The following is a 24,185-nucleotide window of genomic DNA, read 5'->3' as shown; positions in this document are numbered from 1 at the left end:
GTGGTATTTTGACTATGTTATACATTATTTCATTTTTTAATGCCATGATATCAAAAATGTATGCGTGTATCCATTGGAATCTGTTCTTAGAAACCTTTCTGAGCGGTATGTGCAAAAATTCCGAAAATTTATCGTGAAATGGCTGAAATATAAGCGTTTAAAACCTGACCACTTTTCGTTACATGCCATTTTTGTTGAATTTGCAACGTGTACCCCCATATCGAAAATAAAGACGTAGTCCTATGTCAAAACTTTTAAATGCGCTTAGATTATCAAAATTCGTTTTCTTTACTGAATACAGAGAAATACAGATTTTTTTATAACGACGTCCCATATGCAAAATCGTCATGTCGAGATAATGCGCGCATAAGATTTTTGTATTATTTTGTACCCAGGTGAACTGCCTACGATTTAGAACTACACTATTTCCTACCACCGCCCCAATCAGTTTCAGTGAGGAGCATTTGATCCGGCAAACCGAAAAAAAATTCACAGTACAAATTTAACAGATAAATATTGTCTGCAGCTTTCATTCAAAATGCGTATGGGACTGGTACCTAGGCACTTTTCATATAGGACTGACATTGGCGTTTTTTGTACATTTTTTGAATAAATCAATAATTTTCAGTGCGTTTTTTGAAAGTACAATAAAAATGAGACCTAACCCCGAGGTTAACTCAAAACTGATGAAAATGCATATGGGACTGTTACGCGGGTACTGGCAGATCTGCAGCGGGAAAGAATGGGACGAGCCAAAACCTTCGTAATTCCACAACATTCATCGAACACTAGGAGAAGCGTGCTAATAGAAGGTGCTTCTCTGTGGAATCGTCTACCGCTTGCAGTTAAATCGATGCCTTCAGCGACGAGCTTCAAGAAAGCGGTTAAGAGAATAAGCAACTAATCTATACCTTTTTCAACTTCTACGTTTGTTGTACAACTTGTTTTCCACTGTCATATTATCCTTTATTTTTCCTTGACTTGAACCAATGTTAACATAACAACAGGCTACCGTGTACAATAGTTGACAATAAGTTACAAACTATAATTAACTGCACAAGAGCAAGAACTTTGGTTTGATGGGGTAAGCAAAAGAATAGTGTTGGTTGTTCATAGCTATTTGCCAGCACGGTGGCCTTATGCAAAACTATACTCACATTTCAATTCCAATCACAACGTCGGTATCCCGGAGGCACTCGTGGGGAGCTGCTATGCTTCCTCGCCACACTTCAACTGAAAATTTTGACGTTCTTCGTTGAATATAATCTACGAACAGTGGCCGAACACAGTAGGTCGATTTAATCAGTAGTTCCTCATCGATATCAACCTGCAGAGAAGAACAAGACAATCTTTATTCAATGCCATTTCATGATTACAAGCGAAAAACAGTGAAAATAAAACACAAATAGTTTCACAAATGGATTCCTTTCCATTAGATATTTATTGCCTACTTCCACAAATATTTACAATTTACTTTCAGGAAAATTAAATATCTAACGGTCTGATTACTTTCATATATTATCAAACATTATAAAAATACACATGCGCAATCAGTGCTCTGTTGCCGTTGTTCTTTTCGATTCTTATATTAACCTCACTCGGAACGAAAGATCGACCCAGCTCTTTTAGAATTAGAGATTTTGGAAGGCTCGCTACACAGCAAGTGTACGCGTTGCTGCAGACGTTCCAAACGATCGTGCAATAAATAATTCAACCGATTTCTTTTTGATCACAGACTACACTATTTCTCGCTGATTAAGCTGTTGCCAGAAGCGACCATCCTTCCGGTGAACAAACGTGGCCATCATAAGTTTTATTCGGCCGCTCACTTCGTACGTCGGGCACCATTTGCACAACCATTCATAGATGTCGGCAAAACCGAAGCGAGTCATACGCATCAGAGCAGCTACGGCCGCCTCCTGCACCCTCCGATTGCTGTCGGACATTTGCACGATGCTTCCGAGAATCTGCATTATACCGGATACATTTTGACCGTTTGGCTGAGTTTTGAGGATAGCTGAAAGGGTGAAAATTAAACAACAAATCTGATCATCCACCGTTCCTTCTGCATTCAGTTGTTTGAGGTAGTCGTTGAGAAGCGGATAAAGGTGTTTCTGAACAATGTGAGTATTAGCCCATGCATAGCCTTTTCGTTTGGCTACAAGAATAAGACAGTAGTCGACGTTTCGAAGCTTATTGGCCTTGATCTTTTCTACCAGATTGATGATCAGTTCTTCGTACGTTGGCGACCCCTGCTGATAGCCGTAGAAGTACTTGAGAAGCTTGAGTAGTTCGCTTTTCTTATACAAATGTGCACCAGCGCTATTGGGACGCTCCAAAAAGTTTGTATTCATGAGAACGGTCCGGATAGTGCTTACCACTGCATCTGAGTTGTCATAATGGAGACTGCCTTTCTTCGGAAGAGCGTGTGGAAAAGCTTTCAAAATGTAGTAAATCAAAGGTAAACCTTTGAAATTGAAGTAGTACAAACACTTGTAAATGTACAATCTACCCGTACCACCGAGGAATCGGTTACAGTCGGTTATCCCAATGTACAAGTGGGTCATCGCTGTAATACTAACTAAGTTCACTTTGTCAGATTTGAGCGTGAAAACTTTCCGATCAATCTCCTGCAAAATCACTCTATCCAAGCTTAATAACGATTCGTTCATCGTCTTTAACAACAGTACCAATTGTTGGACTATCCTTGGTAACGGAGGTGCCGGAGGAGAGCATTGAACATCCACCGGCATATCTCCATAGGAGACAACACTGTCAATAAATGCCTGTGAAATTATTCGGGTGTCTTTTGTCACCTGCATCAGTTCTGTACATCGATGTGTCACACCATCCATCGTCCATTCACCTTGAACGTATGCTTTGATCAACTGAACAACCTTTCGAATCAAAGCAGCTTCCTTCTTACTGGCATCAGGAGCCATTCTGCGTAAAACTTCCGCTCGCCTACTGGTGCTATACCTGGCAATAGTTTTTCCTATAGGAGTGTTACTACAGTCATCCTCCAATCGGTTAGCGATTGGGTGCTCCAAAGGAATTATCTTCGGCTCGACCGTTTCGTTGTACATGGAAATGCGACTTTCGAGAGGCGGAGACATTGGCGAATCTTCGCAGCTCCAGGAACTGGAGCTTTGTGTGTCAGGAACTGGCGACATGGGAGAATCTCCTGGAATAGGCGATTCCGGTGAATCCGTGGCAGTACTTGTAGTAGTGTTCACCGTATCTATTCGAAGCGGTTCCTTAAAGCTGTCGTACCGTGGAGAGGATACCGGTGAGGCTGAAAGTAGAACGTGATAGAAATAATATGAATTTTTTCAGCTAGTTTTAAAATTTATAAGAAAAAATCGGAAATGAAAGTGTTTTGAGAACAGATCATAGCAAATACAAAATACATGCTACTGTAGAAATTTAGTAGAAACAATGATGCGGAGTTAGATGGGAAACTGATAACAAAAAAGGAGATAGAATCGAATCAAACAAACCTGGGACTGGTGATTGGGGCGAATCTATGATCTCATTACTAGAAACAACGCCAACATCAACTCTGATTGGTTTCGTCAACTCCTCGTTTGGTCGTTTAGACTCCTGGTCATCCTTGTAAGTGACGTCGAATCGTTCTGTAGCCAAACAATCCGGTAAATTTTGCACAGGATCATCCTCTTCGTTATCATCAGTATCACAATCTTCATTATCTTCATCATCCCTTGCATCAATATGACGTTCAGCGTCTTCGATTGGATTCAAACTTAGCGGAAGCATGAAATAATCTTTTATGTGCAGCAGTTTCCTATCCCAGTCATCTTCAAGCAGCGTTTCAGTCGTGGGAGATAACCGACCTCGTTTCACCGGACTCCCACCTTCCAACCTTTCTCTCAGCTTCCTCTTGCTGATGGCTGGGCTGGTTGGCGTTTTGAACTGATCCTTAACCAGGTCGTTGGTTTCCTTCACCTTGATGGGTGATATTAACGTACCATTGCTACCAATTGAGGTACAACTTGAGCTCTGCAGCGAACGGCTAGGTGAATTGTCTGCGATCAACATTTGGTCGCTCTCATCGTCAGTACCAGAAGCTACATCTTCATCACCAACTACCTGCATGTAGTATTTTTCACTGGTTTTGTCCAGAGCGCCGAATGAAAACGTTGCCGGTAGTGTTTCACCTCGGTGCGTATTTCCTTCTTCCATTAGACGCAACTCCTGCGCAATTTCATCATGCTCCTCTAGCGTAGGATTGCCTGATTCGTTATATTCAACTGGTGTAGGCAATTCGTCACTTGACGCAATTAATGCTGCAAAATCATTGGACTCCTCCGTGTGTTGGATTAAGCTGAAAATGTGAGGATCTTCTTGCGATGAAGAAGGCAACTCGTCTGCCAAAGGGCAGTCAGGGTCGGTGATCACCTCGGTCGATTCACTTGTCACGACTAATGTTTCTTTGGCTTCGGTTGCTGTAACGGCGCCACTGTTTTCAGGAACGGTTGGTAGAGTTGTTGATTTATCTACAAAAAAAACTTATTATCAATTCAACATCTCTAAACTATGGTAAATATATCGAGGGAAAGCGAATTTTGTGCAAAATTTGTGGGTCCTGTTATAGGAAGGTCCTAGCATGCGTCAAGACGAAAATTACTTTTGTGCTGATACGTGTGACAGTTTAGGTCTACGTCATCATTACTACGTATTATTGCTATATCTGTTTATTGCCACTAACAATTTTGACGCATGTTGTGACCTTGTTTAGAGGGATTTTGTGATCAACCAGAAAAGTTTCTGGCGCCAAGGCGACTGCAGACCAACAGTAATGGAGATAAACCAGATGAATCTGAATCATTGTGACAATGCACAGCAACTGTTGCGGCAGTCTACGACAAAAACAATGTTTTATGTCGCTTTGATTGCAGAACCGTATCAAGTCCCCCCTGATAACGGCTACTGGATGGTGGATAGATCGGGAACGGCTGTGATACAAATTATGGGCAGATTCCGCATTCAAGAAGTGATAGAACGCTCATACGAGGGCTTCAAGATCGCCAAAATCAACGGCGTCTTCGTGTGTAGTTGTTACGCTCCTCCAAGGTGGACAGTAGAGCAGTTCATCCTAATGCTGGAGCACTTAACCGAGTAGTTCATCGGTCGAAAGCCGGTAGTCATTGCTAATGACTTCAACGCCTGGGCTGTGGAGGGGGACAATAGAGTAACGAACACAAGAAGGTGTATCATGCAAGAAGCTCTAGCGAAGTTAGACGTACGATTGTGCAATGAAGATTCTGTTAGCACATTTCAGAGAGACGGGAGGGAGTCCATCATCGACGTCACATTCTGTAGTCCTTCATTGACGGCGAACATGGATTGGAAGTGCTGTTGTATGAGACGAGCGAAGGGAAGAAGCCAATGCGAGTCACAGCGGGGTTCCTTGAGGCTTAATTCTCAGACCAACTCTTTGGAACGGTATGTACGATGGGGTCTAAGCACTGCGGCTGCCCAGTAAAGTGAAAATGTGACGACGTGTCACTAACAGTGATGGGTGAGACACTTGAAGAAGTGGAGGTGTTCGTGACGGAGACAATAGACGCGATCGAGAACTGGATGAACGAGGTCAAGCTACAAATAGCTCACTACAACTCGGAGGTGTTGTTGGTCAGCAACTGTAAAGCGGTTTAGCGGATGCAGATCGACGTCAGAAGGCACGTGATTGCATGCGTGCACTGAAGCAATTGGGACAACGCGAAGAAAGGAAGTTGGACCCACCGACTCATCCCAAATGTATCGGTCTGGGTGCATAGGAAGCATGGAGAGGTCAACTTCCATTTGACGCAGTTTTGTCCGCGCACGGATGCTTCCGAAAGTACTTGGGCATGCTTCGTCACCCCTTTGCCCGAACGTGCAAGGTACCGGAACACGTGGTCTTCGAATGCCCTAAGTTCAAACAAGTTCGTATGGGTATGCTTGTTGTGACAGTTGACAATATCGTCGAAGAGATGCGCCGCGACCGAGCATACCTGGGACGCTGTCAACAGAGTGGTTACAAGTATACGCTCCGAGCTGCAGAGGAAGTGGCGAAGGGACCAACAAAATGGCTCTATTGGCTAGAAAGTCGCTGTGAACCCACGAATCGGGTTTCGAGAGAAATTCCGCCGCCGAGGAACTCTCCGACAGTGTAGACTAGGTCCACCACCGGAGACCAGTTGAGTAGTACGCGACATAGCACCGGGTTTTGGTCGTCAGGACGCTGGTGAACCGGATGTCAGGCTTCACCGTAATCGCTGGACTGACTTCGACACCCTACCGGTGGCTCGTGAGTAGGCTAGGTCCACCGCCGGGGATTAGACCGAGTAGTCTGCGTCGAATAGCTAGCAGTGGACATCAACTGGAACGCCAGCGAACCGGCATAAAAAATTGTTTAGGTTTTGATTTTAAATTCAACTAAAAATTCTTCTAAATATTATCAATTCTTCTAAAATATTTTTGGAATATTTTTGAAATTGGTAGTAACTTAAAGTATTCGAGATTTTGCCTTCTTTTATACATATTTATTGCTGAGTTTTTTTCTTCTTTTGAATATTAACTATTCTTTAGATTTCTCCTTCTTTTTTAATTTAGACAGCAAACAAAAGTAAGGCGTCAAAAGAACAAACATTTGGAAAGCAAGATACTATATATTAGGAATGGCGCTTATTATTGTATAAACAATAGTGTTCCATCCGTCACAGCATATACTGTTTCCCCTTTGCGCAACGATAATTGAGCGGTGTCGCACTGCACTGTTCGTGTATCAGCGTAGCTGTATTAATGTATTGATGTATTATTAATGATGTGACTTATTTCCTTCCTTCTAGCATATAAATTTGCGCTGCAAAGCAGCAACAGTTTCAGTTCAGTTTCAACCACGAAGCAGCAGCAACCTAATAAAGGAGTAAAATTAGTGTCATCGAAACAAGGTTTTTCATTTAGTTTTTATACGCCACCAGTCAGCGTCATTCGTTTGAGCATCGCCGGAACGGTCCTCAAGTGGCCATTGCGATTGCTCTCAACCATACAGTCCACCCGGAAGGAAAAAGAACCCCAGCTGAAGTCCGCGAAGAATCCAGAGAATTTCTTTGTAGTGACTCAGCCCTCCACGTTCCACTAACGTTCCTCCAGTCGGAACATCTATGGTCCTTCGAGCCGGATGAAGATCAAGCCGCCGGATCGAGCCATCAAGTAGCCGCTTCGACGCCAAACGAAATCGTAAGGATTAAATTTTTTCCACCTGTGTTGCTGCATTTCATTCGTTCGGTGTGAGCCAACGCGTGTCCGTGCATGTTCAAATTTGTTAGCCGCACGTGTTTTAAGAACAATGCCAGTCGGACACTCACCGCCCATACCTTTAGTGAATCCTGAAGATGAAAATGTGATTCCACCGTTACCATCACCCACACGAAGTGAAAGTGAATCTTTTCGTGGTTTTCAGGATTCGGAAATAGCAGCTGATGCCGCCACCACGAAGGAACTGACCGGACTTTTCCGACAGCGAAGCCAGGTACACCGCAAATTGGTGCGGTTACATTCGACTTTCCGAGACGTCCGGCATTTCGAATTGGCCCAGCTTAACGTTATGAGCAGCAAACTTGCCAATGCTTATGCCGAGTTTAACAGCATACAAAACCGCATAATGGCGCTCGTTCCGGATGAAAAAGTGGCAGAACAGGAGAGCCTGCGACGCTTTTGAAGATCTACATGATTACCTCTCCACGGCAATTGAAGGAAGAATAATCCAGATGAAAAATGATGCTATTCTGCCACCCACCGCACCGCAAGTTGTAATTCAACATCAACCATTGAAGGCACCGATTCCTACCTTCGATGGGATGTATGCAAATTGGCCAAATTCAAAGCGGTTTTCCAGGACCTAATGGCCAACTCAGCAGACACCGATGCAATAAAATTGTACCACCTGGACAAGGCTCTTGTGGGTGCGGCGGCTGGAGTTTTGGATGAAAACGCTGGTAACTATCAGCAAGCATGGGCTGTGCTGACAGAGCGATACGAAAATCAACGTGTCATCGTCGAGTCACACATAAGAGGATTGCTCCAACTCAAAAGGATGTCAGGTGAGTCGTATAAGGATTTGCGAGCCCTTTTAGATGAGTCTACACGTCACGTAGAAAGCCTCCGGTATTTGAATCAGCAGCTCATCGGCATTTCGGAGCACATGGTTGTTTACACCATTACGAATGCTTTGGACAAAGCGACGCGCAAGGCTTGGGAATCAACTCTTAAACGAGGTGAATTGCCTAAGTATGAGTCGACCATCGCTTTCCTGAAAACCAGATGCCAAATTTTGGAAAACTGCGAGACTTCTACACCAGTTGCACCGACGCCAGTCCCCAAATCGAAGTTCGTCACAGTAGTACCAAAGGCACCAATCCAGAAGAGTTACGCTACTACGACGGTCAACACGAATCAGGCAGAAATGTGTGAGCTTTGTGGTGGTGCGCATTTCAACTACCAGTGTGCCACTTTGAAGAACTTGAATGCATCCCAGCAGGTACCAGAATCGGCTAACGTTGCGACTCCAGTTCCTGTTTTGAATTCGAGCACTGCTCCTAAAGAAGATCCACCAGTTTTGGACAGCCTGTTCATGCAACTATGGGCAGTCATCAAAGATAGTGCTGCTACTAACTGCAATAGTACACGCCATTGATCGACATAATCAGCCACATGAGTGCCGTGTGTTGCTCGACAGCGGTTCTCAGGTAAATTTCGTGTCCGAGAAAATGGCAGACATCCTTGGGTTCCCGAAGAAACGAGCCAATGTTGCAATTACCGGCATAAACGCCTTGAAAACGTTTGCTCGAGACAAGGTTTTCGTAAAATTCTGTTCCCGTTATGAAGATTTCCATGCCAACATCGAATGTTTGGTTACACCAAAGGTGACGGGCACAATTCCATCTGTCAAGATTGACGTCACCGAATGGAACATCCCCCAAGGGATTCATTTGGCCGATCCTGAGTTCCATAAGCCTGAGAAGATCGACATGCTAGTCGGAGCTGAGCTGTTCTTCGACTTACTGAAGCCAGGTTGTCTTACTCTCGCCGACAACCTGCCACAACTGCGAGACACTCACCTTGGATGGGTGGTCGCCGGAGTGATAAACGATGCCATCGTATCCAACGTAGCCATTCAACAATCCAATGTCGCATCCATCGCCCGTGTGGAAAGGTTGATGCACCAGTTCTGGAGCGTTGAAGAAGTTCCCGATGTTACGCCGCTGTCTGTAGAAGAGCAGTCATGTGAAACACATTTCCTTTCCACTCACAATCGCAATCCAAATGGACGATTTGTCGTTAGCCTACCTCTGAAGGAAAATGTTAACCAGATTGATGATTGTCGTGCCTTAGCTTTGAAGCGATTCCTGATGCTTGAAAAACGGCTGCAGCGCCGAACTTCGATCCCAGTATGTTGATTTCATTCGCGAGTACGAGGCTCTTGGACATTGTCACGAAGTGAAGGAGTCCAATGATCAATCTAATCGGGCAATGTACTATATGCCACACCACGCCGTTCTTCGAACACATAGCTCCAGCACCAAGTGTCGTGTGGTGTTCGACGCAAGCGCCAAGTCATCGTCACCAAAGCTATCGCTCAACGAAGTACTCAAGGTTGGTCCCATTGTTCAGAGGGATCTGTTTTCCATCATGCTGAGTTTCCGGAAGCATGCTGTTGTCTTTTCGGCGGACATAACAAAAATGTATCAGCAAATACTTGTGGCCCCGGAAGACCCGTCTACCAGAGAATATTTTGGAGAGAGCAGCCAACTCAACCGCTACGTGTTTTAGAATTGGATACTGTTACGTACGGTACAGCATCCGCTCCATATCAAGCCACCCGATGTTTGCTCCAACTCGCCGAAGATGAGTCAGCAGACTTTCCCATTGGTGCTCGTATCGTAAAGGAGGATTGTTACATCGACGACGTGTTATCTGGTGCGGATACCATCGAGGAAGCCATTGAATGCCATCGCCAATTAAAGCAGATGCTCGCCCGAGGTTGTTTTCCCGTGCACAAATGGTGCTCCAACTCGGATGAGTTTATGCAGTGTATTCCAGTCGAAGAACGTGAAAAGCAGTTCACCTTGCAGGAATATGGTGCCAACGAAGCAATAAGGGTTCTTGGCTTACTGTGGGATCCGAATAACGATCAGCTTCTCATCGCTCATCAAAATCAACAATTGTCAACGTCGGCTCAACCAGCGACCAAACGGATCATCTATTCCGAGATTGCAAGGTTTTTTGATCCATTGGGATTGTTCTCACCGGTGATCGTGGTCGCCAAGATTCTGATGCAGCAGCTATGGAAGACCAACGCAGGATGGGATGACATCCTGGATGAACGATTCCAACAACAATGGCGACTGTTGCAAGAATCTCTGCCTCATCTAAATTTTATTCAGGTGCCACGATGTGTGACTTTTCCAAATGCCGTGGCCTACGAACTTCATGGGTTTGCTGATGCTTCTGCCGTTGCGTATGGTGCCTCCATTTACGTGCGCAGTATTTCCGCCGATGGTTCGGCACAATTGAAACTACTCAGCAGCAAACCAAAGGTTGCACCACTGCATGAAGTAACCATCCCGAAGAAGGAATTGTGTGCTGCTCTACTGCTAACTCGCCTGCTGGAAAAGGTACTACAAGCCATACAGATGACGTTCCGAGAAATTGTTCTCTGGTCCGATAGCACAATCGTCCTGGCCTGGCTGAAGAAGCCTGCCGATCGTCTGCAAGTTTTTGTGCGAAATCGCGTGGCAGAGATCCAGAGAACCACCGGAAACTTCAAGTGGTGTTACGTTCGTTCGGGAAGCAATCCAGCTGACGTGGTATCGCGAGGTCAGTTACCGGAACAATTACTCAACAACGAACTATGGTGGAACGGCCCCGTGTTACTTAGATCAACCTACTACGAATTAGAAGATCCAGAAGAAGTTCCTGATCAGCTGCTTCCAGAGATGAAATTGGTCATCGCTACGCCAGCTGTGAAGGTCGAACTCTTTCCGTTTGTAACTAAATTCAGCAACTTTCGCAAGGTACAACGCATCATGGCATATGTTTTGAGGTTCGTCAACAATTGCCAGCAGAAGCATTTCCTCGATCGTATTCTCACTCCTTATTTGACCATCCGAGAATTGCAGCGCTCGACGGAGGTGCTCATTAAGATTTCCCAGCACGTTCAATTGGCAGACGAAATTGAACGCCTTCAGTCCAATAAAAATTGCAAGCGAGTCGGAAATCTTCGTCCATTCATCCAAGATGGCTTGCTCCGAGTTGGAGGCCGACTCATTCACTCCAAGTTGCCATATGCATCAAAGCATCCAATCATATTGCCCGACAAGGATCCCATCACGACGATGCTAATCAGGACGATGCACATCGAGCTGCTTCATCCGGGCCAATCAGCGCTCATCAACGCAATTCGACAGCGGTACTGGCCGCTCAAGGCTCGTTCTACTGTGAGGCAGATTACTCGCAAATGCGTAAAATGCTTTCGTGTGAGACCGGGAGCCACAACGCAGCTGATGGGGAATCTTCCGCAATCACGAATCGTGCCATCTCCACCATTCGCAGTGACTGGTGTGGACTACGCTGGTCCTTTGTTGGTAAAGCAAGGAACCTATCGTCCCAAACTCGTCAAGGCGTATGTAGCAGTGTATGTTTACATGACCACCAAGGCCGTACACCTCGAAGCGGTTTCTGATCTGACAACGGATGCGTTCCTAGCATCACTCAGACGCTTCATCAGTCGTAGAGGATTGGTACAGCAGATGATTCTGAGTTGAACCAGCTGTATCATCTTTTTCGAGATCAACAGATGCTCGATCAAGTTCGACAGTTTTGCGCAGCACGTGAAATCGAGTGGCATTTCATCCCTCCTGACGCCCCTGAATTTGGCGGACTGTGGGAAGCGGCAGTGAAGTCGGCAAAAACTCACCTGAAGCGAGTCGTCGGTAACGCGCGGTTAACGTTTGAAGAATTGGCAAGTGTTGAATTCTCGCCCTCTATTCAGCATCTCCACCGATCCAGCTGATCCACAAGTGATTACACCAGCACATTACCTGATATGGCGTCCGCTCATCACACCAGCCGAGCCGTCTCTGGAAGACATCAAAGCCAACCGTTTGAGTCGATGGCAGCATTTGCAGCTCATGCGTGAGCACTTTTGGCGTGCTTGGAGACGGGATTATCTCAACACGTTGCAGCCACGGAAAAAGAATCTAAGAATGATGCCGAATCTACGCTCCGGAATGGTTGTTCTTCTCCACGACAAGACACAGCCACCTTTAAACTGGAAGCTGGGACATATCACCGCTGTCCACCCTGATGCTGAAGGCCTAGTTCGAGTAGTGGATATTTTTGTCGATGGCTCTACTTTTCGCCGTCCGATCAACAAGCTTTCCGTTCTTCCCATCGAAGACAACTCCATCGCAGCGCCATCAGACGACGAATCTGTTGTCACGTAGTTCCAACCGGCGGGAGTATGTTCCATCCGTCACAGCATATACTGTTTCCCCTTTGCGCAACGATAATTGAGCGGTGTCGCACTGCACTGTTCGTGTATCAGCGTAGCTGTATTAATGTATTGATGTATTATTAATGATGTGACTTATTTCCTTCCTTCTAGCATATAAATTTGCGCTGCAAAGCAGCAACAGTTTCAGTTCAGTTTCAACCACGAAGCAGCAGCAACCTAATAAAGGAGTAAAATTAGTGTCATCGAAACAAGGTTTTTCATTTAGTTTTTATACGCCACCAGTCAGCGTCATTCGTTTGAGCATCGCCGGAACGGTCCTCAAGTGGCCATTGCGATTGCTCTCAACCATACAGTCCACCCGGAAGGAAAAAGAACCCCAGCTGAAGTCCGCGAAGAATCCAGAGAATTTCTTTGTAGTGACTCAGCCCTCCACGTTCCACTAACGTTCCTCCAGTCGGAACAAATAGTTTGGGTTAAAAATTTCAGCAATCCAAATATTCGTAAATGGAATGGTTAATACAAGCAGAAAAATATTTTTTTTCGCTGATTTCATCCAATTTTCATGAGTTTGTAGTCCTGTAGTTTGAAACTAGCAGGCTATCACATCATTAGCAGATTCCAATTACAATTTTTTATTGTATGACATTACACAAAAGTGGTAACTATAATACTAGATGACTAACATAGTTCTAAATGCAAATGTTCACAATGCACAAATTCCATGATTAATTTAGTTTTCTATGTAATCAATCTGATACAGAAATATTGTCTCACCGAAGTTTATTCCTTCTTTCAAACATGAGCAGTTCTTGGAATTGTATGCTTATTTCAGTGAATCAAAACGCCATAAAAATTTGAACGAATATTTTCTTACTTTATGCCAAACGTCTTTTATGCCAAAAGACCAAGTAGTAGGTCAAATGACCTATAAAATTATTTCTTATGCTAAACGGGCATTATGCCAAACGCCGTTATGCCAAATGACTTCATACCAAACAGGTTAGCATCCTTCTTCGCACTGATCTGTTCCTAATTTTTTATCGTAAAGCGTGCTTTGATCTTTTTGTTTGGCGATCTTTTCATACGTTTACTTTTTCCGCTTTCTTATGGTGCGTATGGAACTGTGAACGTCGCTTAAAATTCTGTTCTCTTGCAATGGGCTTGTAATTCGTTATACATAGTTTAATATTTTAAAAAAAATCTCGAAAGCCTCAGATTTGTGTTTCACGAAGTAAACCACGAGAAAACGCGTATAATCTTTAATAAAACTTACATAGCAATGATACTCATCATAAGTTTCCTGCTTCATGCTACTACAATCGTCCGAATATATGAGCTCCAGTGGTCGTTTTGATCTTGGCAGCTTCGCTTGTTTAAATTTGGATGCTGCCTGCTTCCCTGCCATATTATATTGATATACGCAACTATTCTCTTTCTCTAAATCTATATTACTGGTAAGGCCCAATCATTTATGCCATGTTTCCAAACTCACTTTGTTTCCGAACAATAGTGGGCTTGTTTTATTTTCCGCCGACTTTTCTTCCCAAAATGAATCAAGGTGGAATAAACCATCAACAAGGACTCCTGAAGCAATTATCTCATTTTCATACTTTAAGATAACCTCTTCACCTGTAAAAGTAACACTTTTACCGTGTTTACTAACCCTTCTAGTCGAAAGCAAATTATCTTCAAGACCCGGAGTAAAAGAACATTGTACAATTCCAAGTATTTTACTGCATTGTTGCCCACAACACTTTTCAATCTCATTTTCTTAATCTTCGTAGACCGAAGATTTTTACCTGCTTTCGTCGTAAAGACGGTAGTCGGGCTCTCCAATTTTTGAACTTCGCATTTGTTCCCAAAAAGGACCATTCTCGTTGTAACCGAAGTTACATCTTTTATTGGCATACTTCGTCTATGCCCCAGCTTCAGCATCGATAAACATTCTTTTGATCTTCATGATCGGTTTTGTAGAGTTTTTCATTCGGCAAAACCGTCAAAGCGACTTTAACGTGTTGATACTTGTTTGGCATGGAGATCAGTGGAGCTTGGACTTCTTCCGAAGCGGTCATTTCCGATTCCGATTACGATCTAGCTCGCGGATGAAAAGATCGTACTTTTCATGTTCAGCGTGTTCATAGTTTGTCTCAACGACCCTGTATCAATCAGCTTATTGAGGACATCATCATTTACAGGCATGACAATCTCCTCCAATGCGTCGACGTCCTCATCCAGCTGTTTTTCTAAGCCTTCCACAGGTTTGCAGAAATCTTCGTTTTCGGGCGTCAAAGCAACGCGTGGTGGAGTCTCATCTTCGCCAGACGATGTTCCATACGCCATTTCCAACTTTGAACCGCCGAATACCCCTTCGCGGTTAACGCTACGGAAGGATGCGGCCGTCGACACGGTGTACTCGAGAGTTCCCCTCTCGTAGTGACCACCTATTTTGTCCTCGAGAGTATCCCTCTCGGCAGATCTTCCGCCTTGCTACCGGGTTGCCATCCTCCGCTTGTTCGTTGGTTGTCGCCGGATGTCACTCGTTGTCGTCGGATGCCGTTTTTGCTCAAAACGCTGGTCGTCGTCGGATGCCGCTGCTATCCGGAATGATGGTGCTCGCAGTTTCTACGCTGAAACGCTAATTCATCGAAACGACTATTTTACCATAGTTCAGTTGACTACTGCTTCCATGGCCTGTTAGAATACCGCAAGAAAACTTTAAGTAGTAATTTTTGTAGGTAAGATTTCGATTCTAGTTTGTCAAAGAATATAAAGCTAGCATTGTTTATTATCGATTGATTTCCACACACTGCACTATGGTCCCAAAGCTGTATTTAGGATGACAAAACTGTTTGCGCCTGAACCGTTGGTTTTAGATATATCACAGACAAGCAGACGTAACACGAGTTGAATTTTCATCGCCCACAGAAAAAACGGTCGATTTGAATTATGAAAAATGCGCCACCTTACCGAGCGTGGCGCTTGTGAAACGATTTTGACACATAGCCATAGTCATTTCGTTACCGCAAACACCCGAAAGATGAAGGGAAAGAAAGGTGTGAGCATTCGTCACTTTTGAATGTATTAGTTTTATACACGTCAAATTGAACATGACGTCCGCGACTCATAAAATAAATAAACATAAAGATCCGAACGAGCATCCTGATTCTTTTGCGCACGATGAAAAGAGAGAAAAGGCCGAACTTCACCACGGATCCTCCGATTCGAACACTTAGTGACACTTTTTTATCTCAAAACTACCGATAAAAAAATTATAACTGAACCGAATCAAAACCTCTGGCCACAGAAAAGCCCACCACGTTATTTGTTTATGTTTTTCTACTTCATATTCGTTTATCGAAGAAAATGACAGAAATGTGAAATGTATTCCTGTCGAAGTGTCGGGTGTACCCCATATGGCACAATGGACGTTTGGCATAATGGACATTTGGCATAATGCTTATTGAGAGGTAGGGACATTTGGCATAATGGACGTTTGGCATAATACTTATTGGGGGTTAAGGGACATTTGGCATAACGGACGTTTGGCATAATGGACATTTGGCATAATACCTATTGGGGGTAAAGGGACGTTTGGCATAATGGACATTTGGCATAAAAATAGAAAAAAAATTCATATTATATGAATCACGCAATCTGTAAGTAGTTAGATGGATCGCAAAGAAAAAATGATTAGAGATAGGCACATTTGAACATATTTTTAATAGGTTAAAAGGGTCCTTTGGATTACATGTTGTAAATTTAGCAAGTGAAATTTCCGTAATTCAATAGCTTGAATAATGAGTAACATGTAAACTGTACATTGTACAGTACTACAGTAGAATACAGAAGTATAATTGCGTTCTTTGTAAAGAAGAGCGAATCACTATACTTTTCATATACTATTTATTTATTAATATGCACAGAATAGTATACATATTGCACGCACGAAAGGTTTCTCCACGCGGTTCGCACGCGCTAGCGTGTAAAAACTCTTACAGCCAAACCCGTGTGTGAGCGAAGAGTGTGGTGGTATGCTTCGCGTGCGCAGGTTTCGGTTGAAAAATTCATAACGCCGAAAATACTCAAATGTTCTTTCCAAAATGTTAATGGCGTTAAGAAAAATGTTTTAAGAGAAAAAAGTCATATCCAACTTTTCAATGTTTTACATTAAATAAGCAGTATGATTATTTTTAATAAACTTCATTCGAAAACTGAGAAAAGCACACATTTCATGTTTTCAACAATTTTTAATATCTTCTTCAGTTATTGCAGTATTGGCGATTGAATAAAAGTATTTAAAAAAATTAAGCAAATTACTACTATTTGAAAGAAAAAAATACGTGTCAAGTATTTTAGACAGCCAAATCGAAAAAAAATGGTAAAAAAAATTTGGGGTGGTAAATTTTATGTGGAATCCTCCATATATAATGTAAAGTAGGGTGCATCACAATTCTGAGCATAATAGTAATTAAATATTATATGGAAAACACAGCGATGCAACCTTCTTTACAAAGAACACAATTATACATCTGTATTCTGCTGTACTTGTTAATCTTTATTCAAGTTATCCAAAAACGGAAGTCTTACTTGCTGAATTTACACCACGTAATCCAAAGGACCCTTCTAACCCATGAAGAATAATGTGTGTAAATGTGCCTATATTTAGTCGTTTTTTGCGATGATCCATCTAAATACTTGTAGATTGCGTAATTCATACAAAATGAAAAATATTTTTTTGAGTTGATTCTAAATTACGAAATAATACATCGTATATATGACAAAAGTTGATTATGATAATTTTGGATTCACTCCCCATTTTATGCCAAATGTCCATTATGTCAAATGTCCCTTTACCCCCAATAGGTATTATGCCAAATGTCCATTATGCCAAACGTTCGTTATGCCAAATGTCCCTTAACCGCCAATAGGTATTATGCCAAATGTCCATCATGCCAAACTTCCATTATGCCAAACGTCCATTATTCCAAACGTCTTTATGCCAAACCTGTTATGCCAAACGTCCGTTATACCATATGGGGTACACCCTGTGATCAACGCTAGTATAACGGGGGCGATGATTTTTTTAGAATTTTCCTCGAGCTGTTACGTCTGTTTGTCTGTGGATATATAGTATCTTCGACAAACTTTCTTAGAACTTTTTTGCCGATTTTTTTATATCAGTTGAATTAGGGTGGTCCTTGTGGTTAGGGCGTTCAAAGTATCAACTTTTTAGATAAATAAAATTTAGCTAGGGTTAGGGAGAGAGGGTAACAATGAAACACATTTTTTCAACAATTTAATTTTGATGATAATACTTGTTATTTGTGTAACCAAGAGTGATACATAGTGCCACTCTGTTGTTAACTAATACATATATTTTCTATATGAGTAGTATTTACTGTGGAAAATCGGAACCCATTCAAATTTTGAGACAGACCACAAAAACAAAAAAAAATCACTGTTCCCAATACGCCATCGTTCCACAGTTACCCAATGGGTCTATTCATGAAAATTGTGAAATTACACAGAACCATGAGAAGTTACCAAAAAACTTTGTTCGCAGCAAATGTTGCGCATAAAATTTGCTATAAATAGCAATAGACTAAACATTTATTCAATGAATGGTAGCTCATAAAAATGGAATAATGTTTTTCATTGCAAATTTACTCTGGCTATCACAAAACAAACAAATATCCATTAAAAGAGATACAGTTATCAGATCTCTTCCAAAATAAAGCAACACGTGTAAAGAATTAGAAATCGTGAAATATGAGGAAATGAGACGATTCTGATCATGCATTATGATTTTATTGTGAATGTTTCATAGTTCCTGCTGATCCACTGTTACCCTCTCTCTACTGCTTCCTAATTCATCTTAACTCCTTCATCGCTTAATCTCTTGTGTTAAAATCAATTGAGAAATAGTCAATGTGTGTGATAATGCCTCTTTGGGTCGTAGAGACTCGCCATATACACGAAAAGTTCCGAGTCAAGACCTAAAAGAGTGGATAGCCGTCATGCCTCCTGGGCAGAGAGCTGGCGGAATGATGACACATCTTTATTTAGAAATGTGAAAGCAGAAATCAACCAATAAATTACCGAAACCAAAAGTTTTTACTAGCCTCCGGACGAGTCACACAACATGGTTGGCACAGGACCTTTTCGAAAGATCTGAGACCGAAGCACGGATCTTTCATGCTCTACCGGGTAGCATTCGTTTTAGTTCCAACATTTCATTTTCTACAACGTACTGAAGGACAACGGACTGTACGACAAAATAAGACACCAACCGAAGAATGTACAACACAACCGATATATTATGCACAATGCACTAAACTCTGTAATTTCTCACTCAGGAAAACTTTCTTTGGACTGCCCTCTCCACATATACGAGGATGAACCAGCCACCGGATGAAAATTGTATTTTGTATGTTCTATGTTTATTTGTAACGACAACCTGTTAGCGTAAGCTTCATATCAGGTTAAGGAAATGTTACTTCTAGAGAGATACATTTAGGATGTAAAACAAATCAAACAAAACTGATACTAACTAAAATATGGAAGGTAGGTAATTGATTTAGATCAAACTTCTTGTGTAGCTCATGAAAGAAGCTATTGTTGATTTCAACTTGGCGTCGATTGATAGGCCATTCCAGCAGGCTGCTCCATACACCAGTACACTTTTGCCAGTGGTGTTTGTGTGCCTGGGTATGATGAAGGATCGTGTCCTCAGTTGCTGTCCATGTTGTAAGTGCCGTTGGATGAAGTTTGGCAGATATCCATGGTATGCCTGCCTCATGAAGCAGCATATTCTCAGCCAGTAGTTAGAATGTAGATCGACTCCAAGAATGAAGTTCCGGACGTCTGCGGTTGTGTCTCGTCGTCGGAGGTTGTAGACAAAGCGGACAGCTGATTTGAAGCAGCGACGCAGTTGATTTTTGAGAGCTGCAAAAAGTCCGGGGTAGTATACCACATCGACATACGTGAAGATGGGCATTACTACTGCTTGCATCAGCTTTCGTCAAGTCGGTAAGGAAAGGACTGGGGCGAATCGTCGAAACGTTCGTAAAATGTTGTAAGTTTTCAGCGTAATATCGTTTACTTACTGAGACCAGGATAAGTTAAGGTCGAGTTTCAGACCAAGATTTGTGACCTCGTTTGACACTGGCACTATTTCACCACAAAAAATAATGTTGGTTTGTGGTACAATGACTCCGGATTTGCTGAAGATGATCGCTTGGGCCAGTTTGCATCTGCCAAGTGAACTATCGTTTAGAGGTCAGTGTTGATAGCATGTACAAGTCTATCCACATCGGAAACCGAGCCTAGATTTGTAGATCATCAGCATACAGGTGGTAGTTGCACTTTAAATACGAAGGTAGACTATTTATGTACAGACTGAATAGCAGTGCACTGAGGCACGATCCTTGAGGTGTACCGTCGGGGACATCTTGCTCACTGGACAGTGCATTTCCTAGGCGAACTGACTGCTTTCTGCGATCCAGGAATGATGATACCAGGTCGCATGCCGGCTGAGAAAAATGGAAATCGTTCCGAAGCTTGGCTCTCAGAGTTTGATGTTTTACGCAGTTGAAGGCGAGAGAGAAGTCCACAAGGACCATAACAGTACAGAAGATGTTGTCAAGATTCGTGTACACATCATGTACTACCTTAGTGAGAGCGGTTGTTGTACTATGTCTTTTTCTGTATCCGGATTGGTGCCTTGCTAGCAGGGGCGCATTTGGATTATCTAGATGTTCTGTGATTTGAGCAGCAGAAAGCAGAACTTTTGAAATGACTGGTAGAACACTGATTGGCCGGAAATCTTTAGGTTGAGAGGGATTAGTCGGCTTTCAGGGGGAAGGATTTGGTTTCAATTATTGAATTGAACAGGTGTGAAAGTGGTAGCAGGATAACCGGACAGAGTAGTTTAATGAATGAAATCGGGATCTGGTCCTGGCCAGTGGTGTTCGTGTGAATGTCTCAGATTTTCCGACAAAATTCTTCGCTAGTTGTGCGACGGATCGCCTTAAAAAGTTAATAATAATAATAATTATTATTATTGTAGCAAGGGCATTTTCCGCTAATCTGAAAACAGTTCTTCTACCTCCCAGATCATTGAGATCACGCGGTGGATTGCTTCGTACATTGGGTCACTCCTGACTTTTAGAAGCTTTTAGCCCGTGAGTAAAATTTTTTTCCCGAAATATTTTCCACTGTTCGGCGATACAGTAGTACATTTGATTTATAATCAATTATCGTTAGACAGTTTATTTTAAAAACGGACTAGTACAATGCTGAAGTTGAAAAAGATTTATTTGAATTGCAAACTGGAACCTATCATACCACTTGTCGCACTAAATTGAGTTCAGTTTCATATCCCGAAAAATAATATAATTTTCGATAAAAGTGTGTACTTACCTGCACCACCAGATGGAGCTACTTCACAGGCAGAAGAAATTTCGTCCGTCGATCCAGTGACAGCTTCACGCTCTAAACGGCAAGAATCTACATCTGGCGGTCCATTCGATTGGCTCTCTGCCATACCCGCGCAGGGAAAAGCTATTGTTTCCAACGATAAAGTTTCACATAATTCTGAAAGTAAACAAACGAATTCATGACTAAAGTTCCGCCCACACATGCACTATAAATAACAGCGCACCTGGCTCGTCTCTTTCCTCCGCATCGTCCATCCCGGCGGCATCTGCCTCATAGTCATCCATGCATTTCCCCCGACCCATAGACAAACGTACTACCGACGAGTCTGCCCGTCGACCAGCGACGGGTTTCCCACTGTCCTCTTCGCATTCGGAGGAGGCCATCGCAGCGGATGCTGCTGCCGCAGCGAACACTTCACTCATCATTTCCGTCCCCCGTCTCGTTTCGGGATCGATCAGGTTGTTAATCATAGCCATCCGCTCGTTGATGGTATTGTAACACTGGCTATCGAACATGCGACCACTGCCCAGCAAGCGGAACATCGTGTCACCTAGCAAACCCCAAATCTGCGTCAGCTGAGGATTTACACCGGTAAGCTCATCTGATTGGTGGAAAACGGCTGGTATATTTTGAATCGATCCGGCTGGTGAAATCATTTCTTCCTTTTTTATGCTAGATAACAGCTGGTTGGCAGGAAGCTGTTCGAACTTTCGAACATAGTCAATCTTTCGACGAATGTTACGCAAATTTGTGTTTGTGCCACAAGAAGCCATTTGAGTTTTCGTTGGTATTTGATCCTGCCACGATTCCGTTTGAGTATGTACCGATTCCTTGCGAATAGGGATATCATCTAGTATTGGAGAAAGCAACGATGGGAGCTCAATGACACATTCTCGTAAAATGTCGTCGATGGACTTTGGAATAACTTCCGGAAAATTTATGCCCACGTCAACCTTTTTAATAAAGGCGGAAGTACATGTCGATCGAGTAATAGTTGAGCTCGAATACATGGTGCTTTTGTCGACAACAGTTCGCTTCGGCAGCGCTGGAAGAGGCTTCGGTTCATCCGACATCAAACAATTAGGGAAAACTGTCACCAAATCATGTGTCGAAGTGGAAGAAGTCGTTTGTGATGGCAATTCAGAAATTGTATTAACACCAACCGAGCAAGACGACTGACCGATTGTAATAGCGGCTTGATCACGTAGCTCACACTCAGATTTACGTTTTTTCCTGGAAGGTTTCTTCCTGCTCAAATATGCTACTATGTCCTCCGGCACCTCTTGGCCATTTTGAATTATTCCTTGGACATGGCTTTTGACATCCCGAAATCTCAGCTGCTGTTCCGTGGGTAGCAAACCATTATCAGCTAGCAGCGAGCAACTTTTAACCATATCCACGGCAAGAGCATCGTAACGTTCTTTACTACTTTCCAGTTTTCTTTCCAGTTCCGCCACCGTTTCCTTCTCGCGTAGTTCCGCATTAACTCGCGCATTCTCAGCTGCGGATGCTCTACCTTCCAGCACCCTCAGCTGCCTTATGTAATCTTCTTCGCGGTTCACTGTTCCTTGATTCTTGCCAACCTCCGCTTCGTACAACTGCTTGATCTGCAGAGCGGAAGACCGAAGTGACGAGATTTTTTCCTTTAGGTTTTCATTCTCCACCTGCTGGGACTTGATCTGTCGAATCAGCGAATCTACACTGGCCAGCGTGTTGGCAATTACATTTAAATCAAGTTGAGCAACGTTATCACTGTTGACCACACTATAAATAAACTCCTCGGCACTCATCCTTGCTTCTCTTGTACGTTCTTTCCGAAAACCCCGAAAACCATTGGGAAAAAATACCAACTTTGACAGACGGTAATGGGAAGATTATGCCTTTTTTCTGTTTTCTGCCCCAGCTCTCCTTCTGCCGTGCGTGTGTGCGCTAGTTAAACGTTTCCGGTAAACACTCCATTCTTCACAAAACTTCCACTTTTGATAACAACTCAAATGCAAGCAAGATCTTAGAATAAAACTACGAGTATTGGGGTTTCGATAACCAAATAGTGGTAGACCGTAATATTCTACTCTGCTTTCCCAAGTTGGACACTTTTTTGGTCACGAAACGAAAGTCGCTGGGTAAAGAAAACTTAAACGCGAACACTTTTTGACAGTTCCTTTTGAGAGACAGCACGAGCGCGATGCCGATGACAGTAAGCCAGTGATGCCAGATTTATAGACTTTATATATTACAGGTTATTATTTATACCTTATTTTACAACCATCAAAATAATCTATGAAATTCCGTACAAATAGAAAGCGCCAACTTTTCTACTTTGTTTACTATCAACGTCTGTGATTGGAGGGAAATGATTATTAAATCTAAAATTAAAGGGATGCGGCTTAGCCTGCTTTGGATAATATTACATCATTTTGGGTAACATTTGACTATTTCTCTTTTGTTTTTCACTGGAGGAAGAAGTATGCACATATTTGAAATTACCTGCTGCTGGGTAATGCAAGCTCTGTGTAGAATTTCGCACACATTTCCCGAATAGAAATGTACAGTAACAAAACCATGAATTTCATTGTGACAGTACAGCAATTTTACAATAATTTACAGTAAGTTATGCTGTTACGCTACCATACAAAAACAATAAGCTTAGTCGTTTTTACATTAAATTTCTATGTAAATACGACGTTTACAGTAAAAAGGAAGGTTGGTTATGTATCTTAACATTAAAAAAATCGATTTTTCTACATACATTTTTTCATCGAAAACAGCAAAATAGTGTGAATTTACTGTATCAGTTTTTTGCTGAACAGTAAAATTGATTGTTACATGAAATTTTACTGTAAATCTACTGCGCGAAATCTCCCAGTAAAGTTCAGTCGGCATTGAGCCAAAACTCCGGCTCATTTCCGGCTGAACTTTACTGGGCTGCGTCAAACAGTGTGGAAACAGTAATAACTATAATATTTATTATTTTATGATTATTTTTGTATGGTAAATTCTATTGTACAATAATTGAATTATTATTCTATCCGGGTTGAAATAAACTTCTAACACCAAAATCTATGGCATCACTGTAGCAGTCAGAGAAAGAAGGCGAAAAGGCTTTTAAGATAAAATACCCTTGCGGGAACTTTCATACCATATACACGGTAAACTGGATATACCTAGAAAATTAGTACTGGTGTACTACACACTTAAAATCCATTACCTACCAGTAGGTAAT

The 24,185-nt window shown here is 42.6% G+C and overlaps 2 protein-coding genes across 2 annotated transcripts in view; both read right to left on the bottom strand.

Annotated features, from left to right (window-relative positions):
* LOC131686705 (small RNA 2'-O-methyltransferase) overlaps positions 1-24,185 on the bottom strand; it is a 53,712-nt gene that overhangs the window by 21,712 nt on the left and 7,815 nt on the right. The window contains exon 3 of the mRNA XM_058970619.1: positions 1,158-1,327. Coding sequence (XP_058826602.1) covers positions 1,158-1,327 — 170 coding nt within the window. The remainder of the gene's footprint in view (positions 1-1,157; positions 1,328-24,185) is intronic.
* On the bottom strand, positions 1,410-23,211 carry LOC131686704 (uncharacterized). Its single transcript, XM_058970618.1, has 4 exons — positions 21,186-23,211; positions 20,945-21,118; positions 3,501-4,517; positions 1,410-3,295 (listed from the first exon to the last, which is right to left on the bottom strand). Exons 1-4 carry the CDS (start codon positions 22,750-22,752, stop codon positions 1,737-1,739), a joined length of 4,317 nt encoding a protein of 1,438 aa, XP_058826601.1. The 5' UTR covers positions 22,753-23,211; the 3' UTR covers positions 1,410-1,736.

This window comes from Topomyia yanbarensis, chromosome 3 (assembly GCF_030247195.1).
Source record: "Topomyia yanbarensis strain Yona2022 chromosome 3, ASM3024719v1, whole genome shotgun sequence".
Lineage (NCBI taxonomy): Eukaryota > Metazoa > Arthropoda > Insecta > Diptera > Culicidae > Topomyia > Topomyia yanbarensis.
This window is presented reverse-complemented; position numbering and strand designations above follow the sequence as displayed.

Coding starts and splice junctions, on each gene's coding strand:
- LOC131686704 (XM_058970618.1), bottom strand. CDS start 22,752: ATGAGTGCCGAGGAGTTTATTTATAGTGTGGTCAACAGTGATAACGTT. Junction 21,119..21,185: donor GGAGGAAAGAGACGAGCCAG/GTGCGCTGTTAT, acceptor GTTTACTTTCAG/AATTATGTGAAACTTTATCG. Junction 3,296..3,500: donor GCCCCAATCACCAGTCCCAG/GTTTGTTTGATT, acceptor TTCTACTTTCAG/CCTCACCGGTATCCTCTCCA.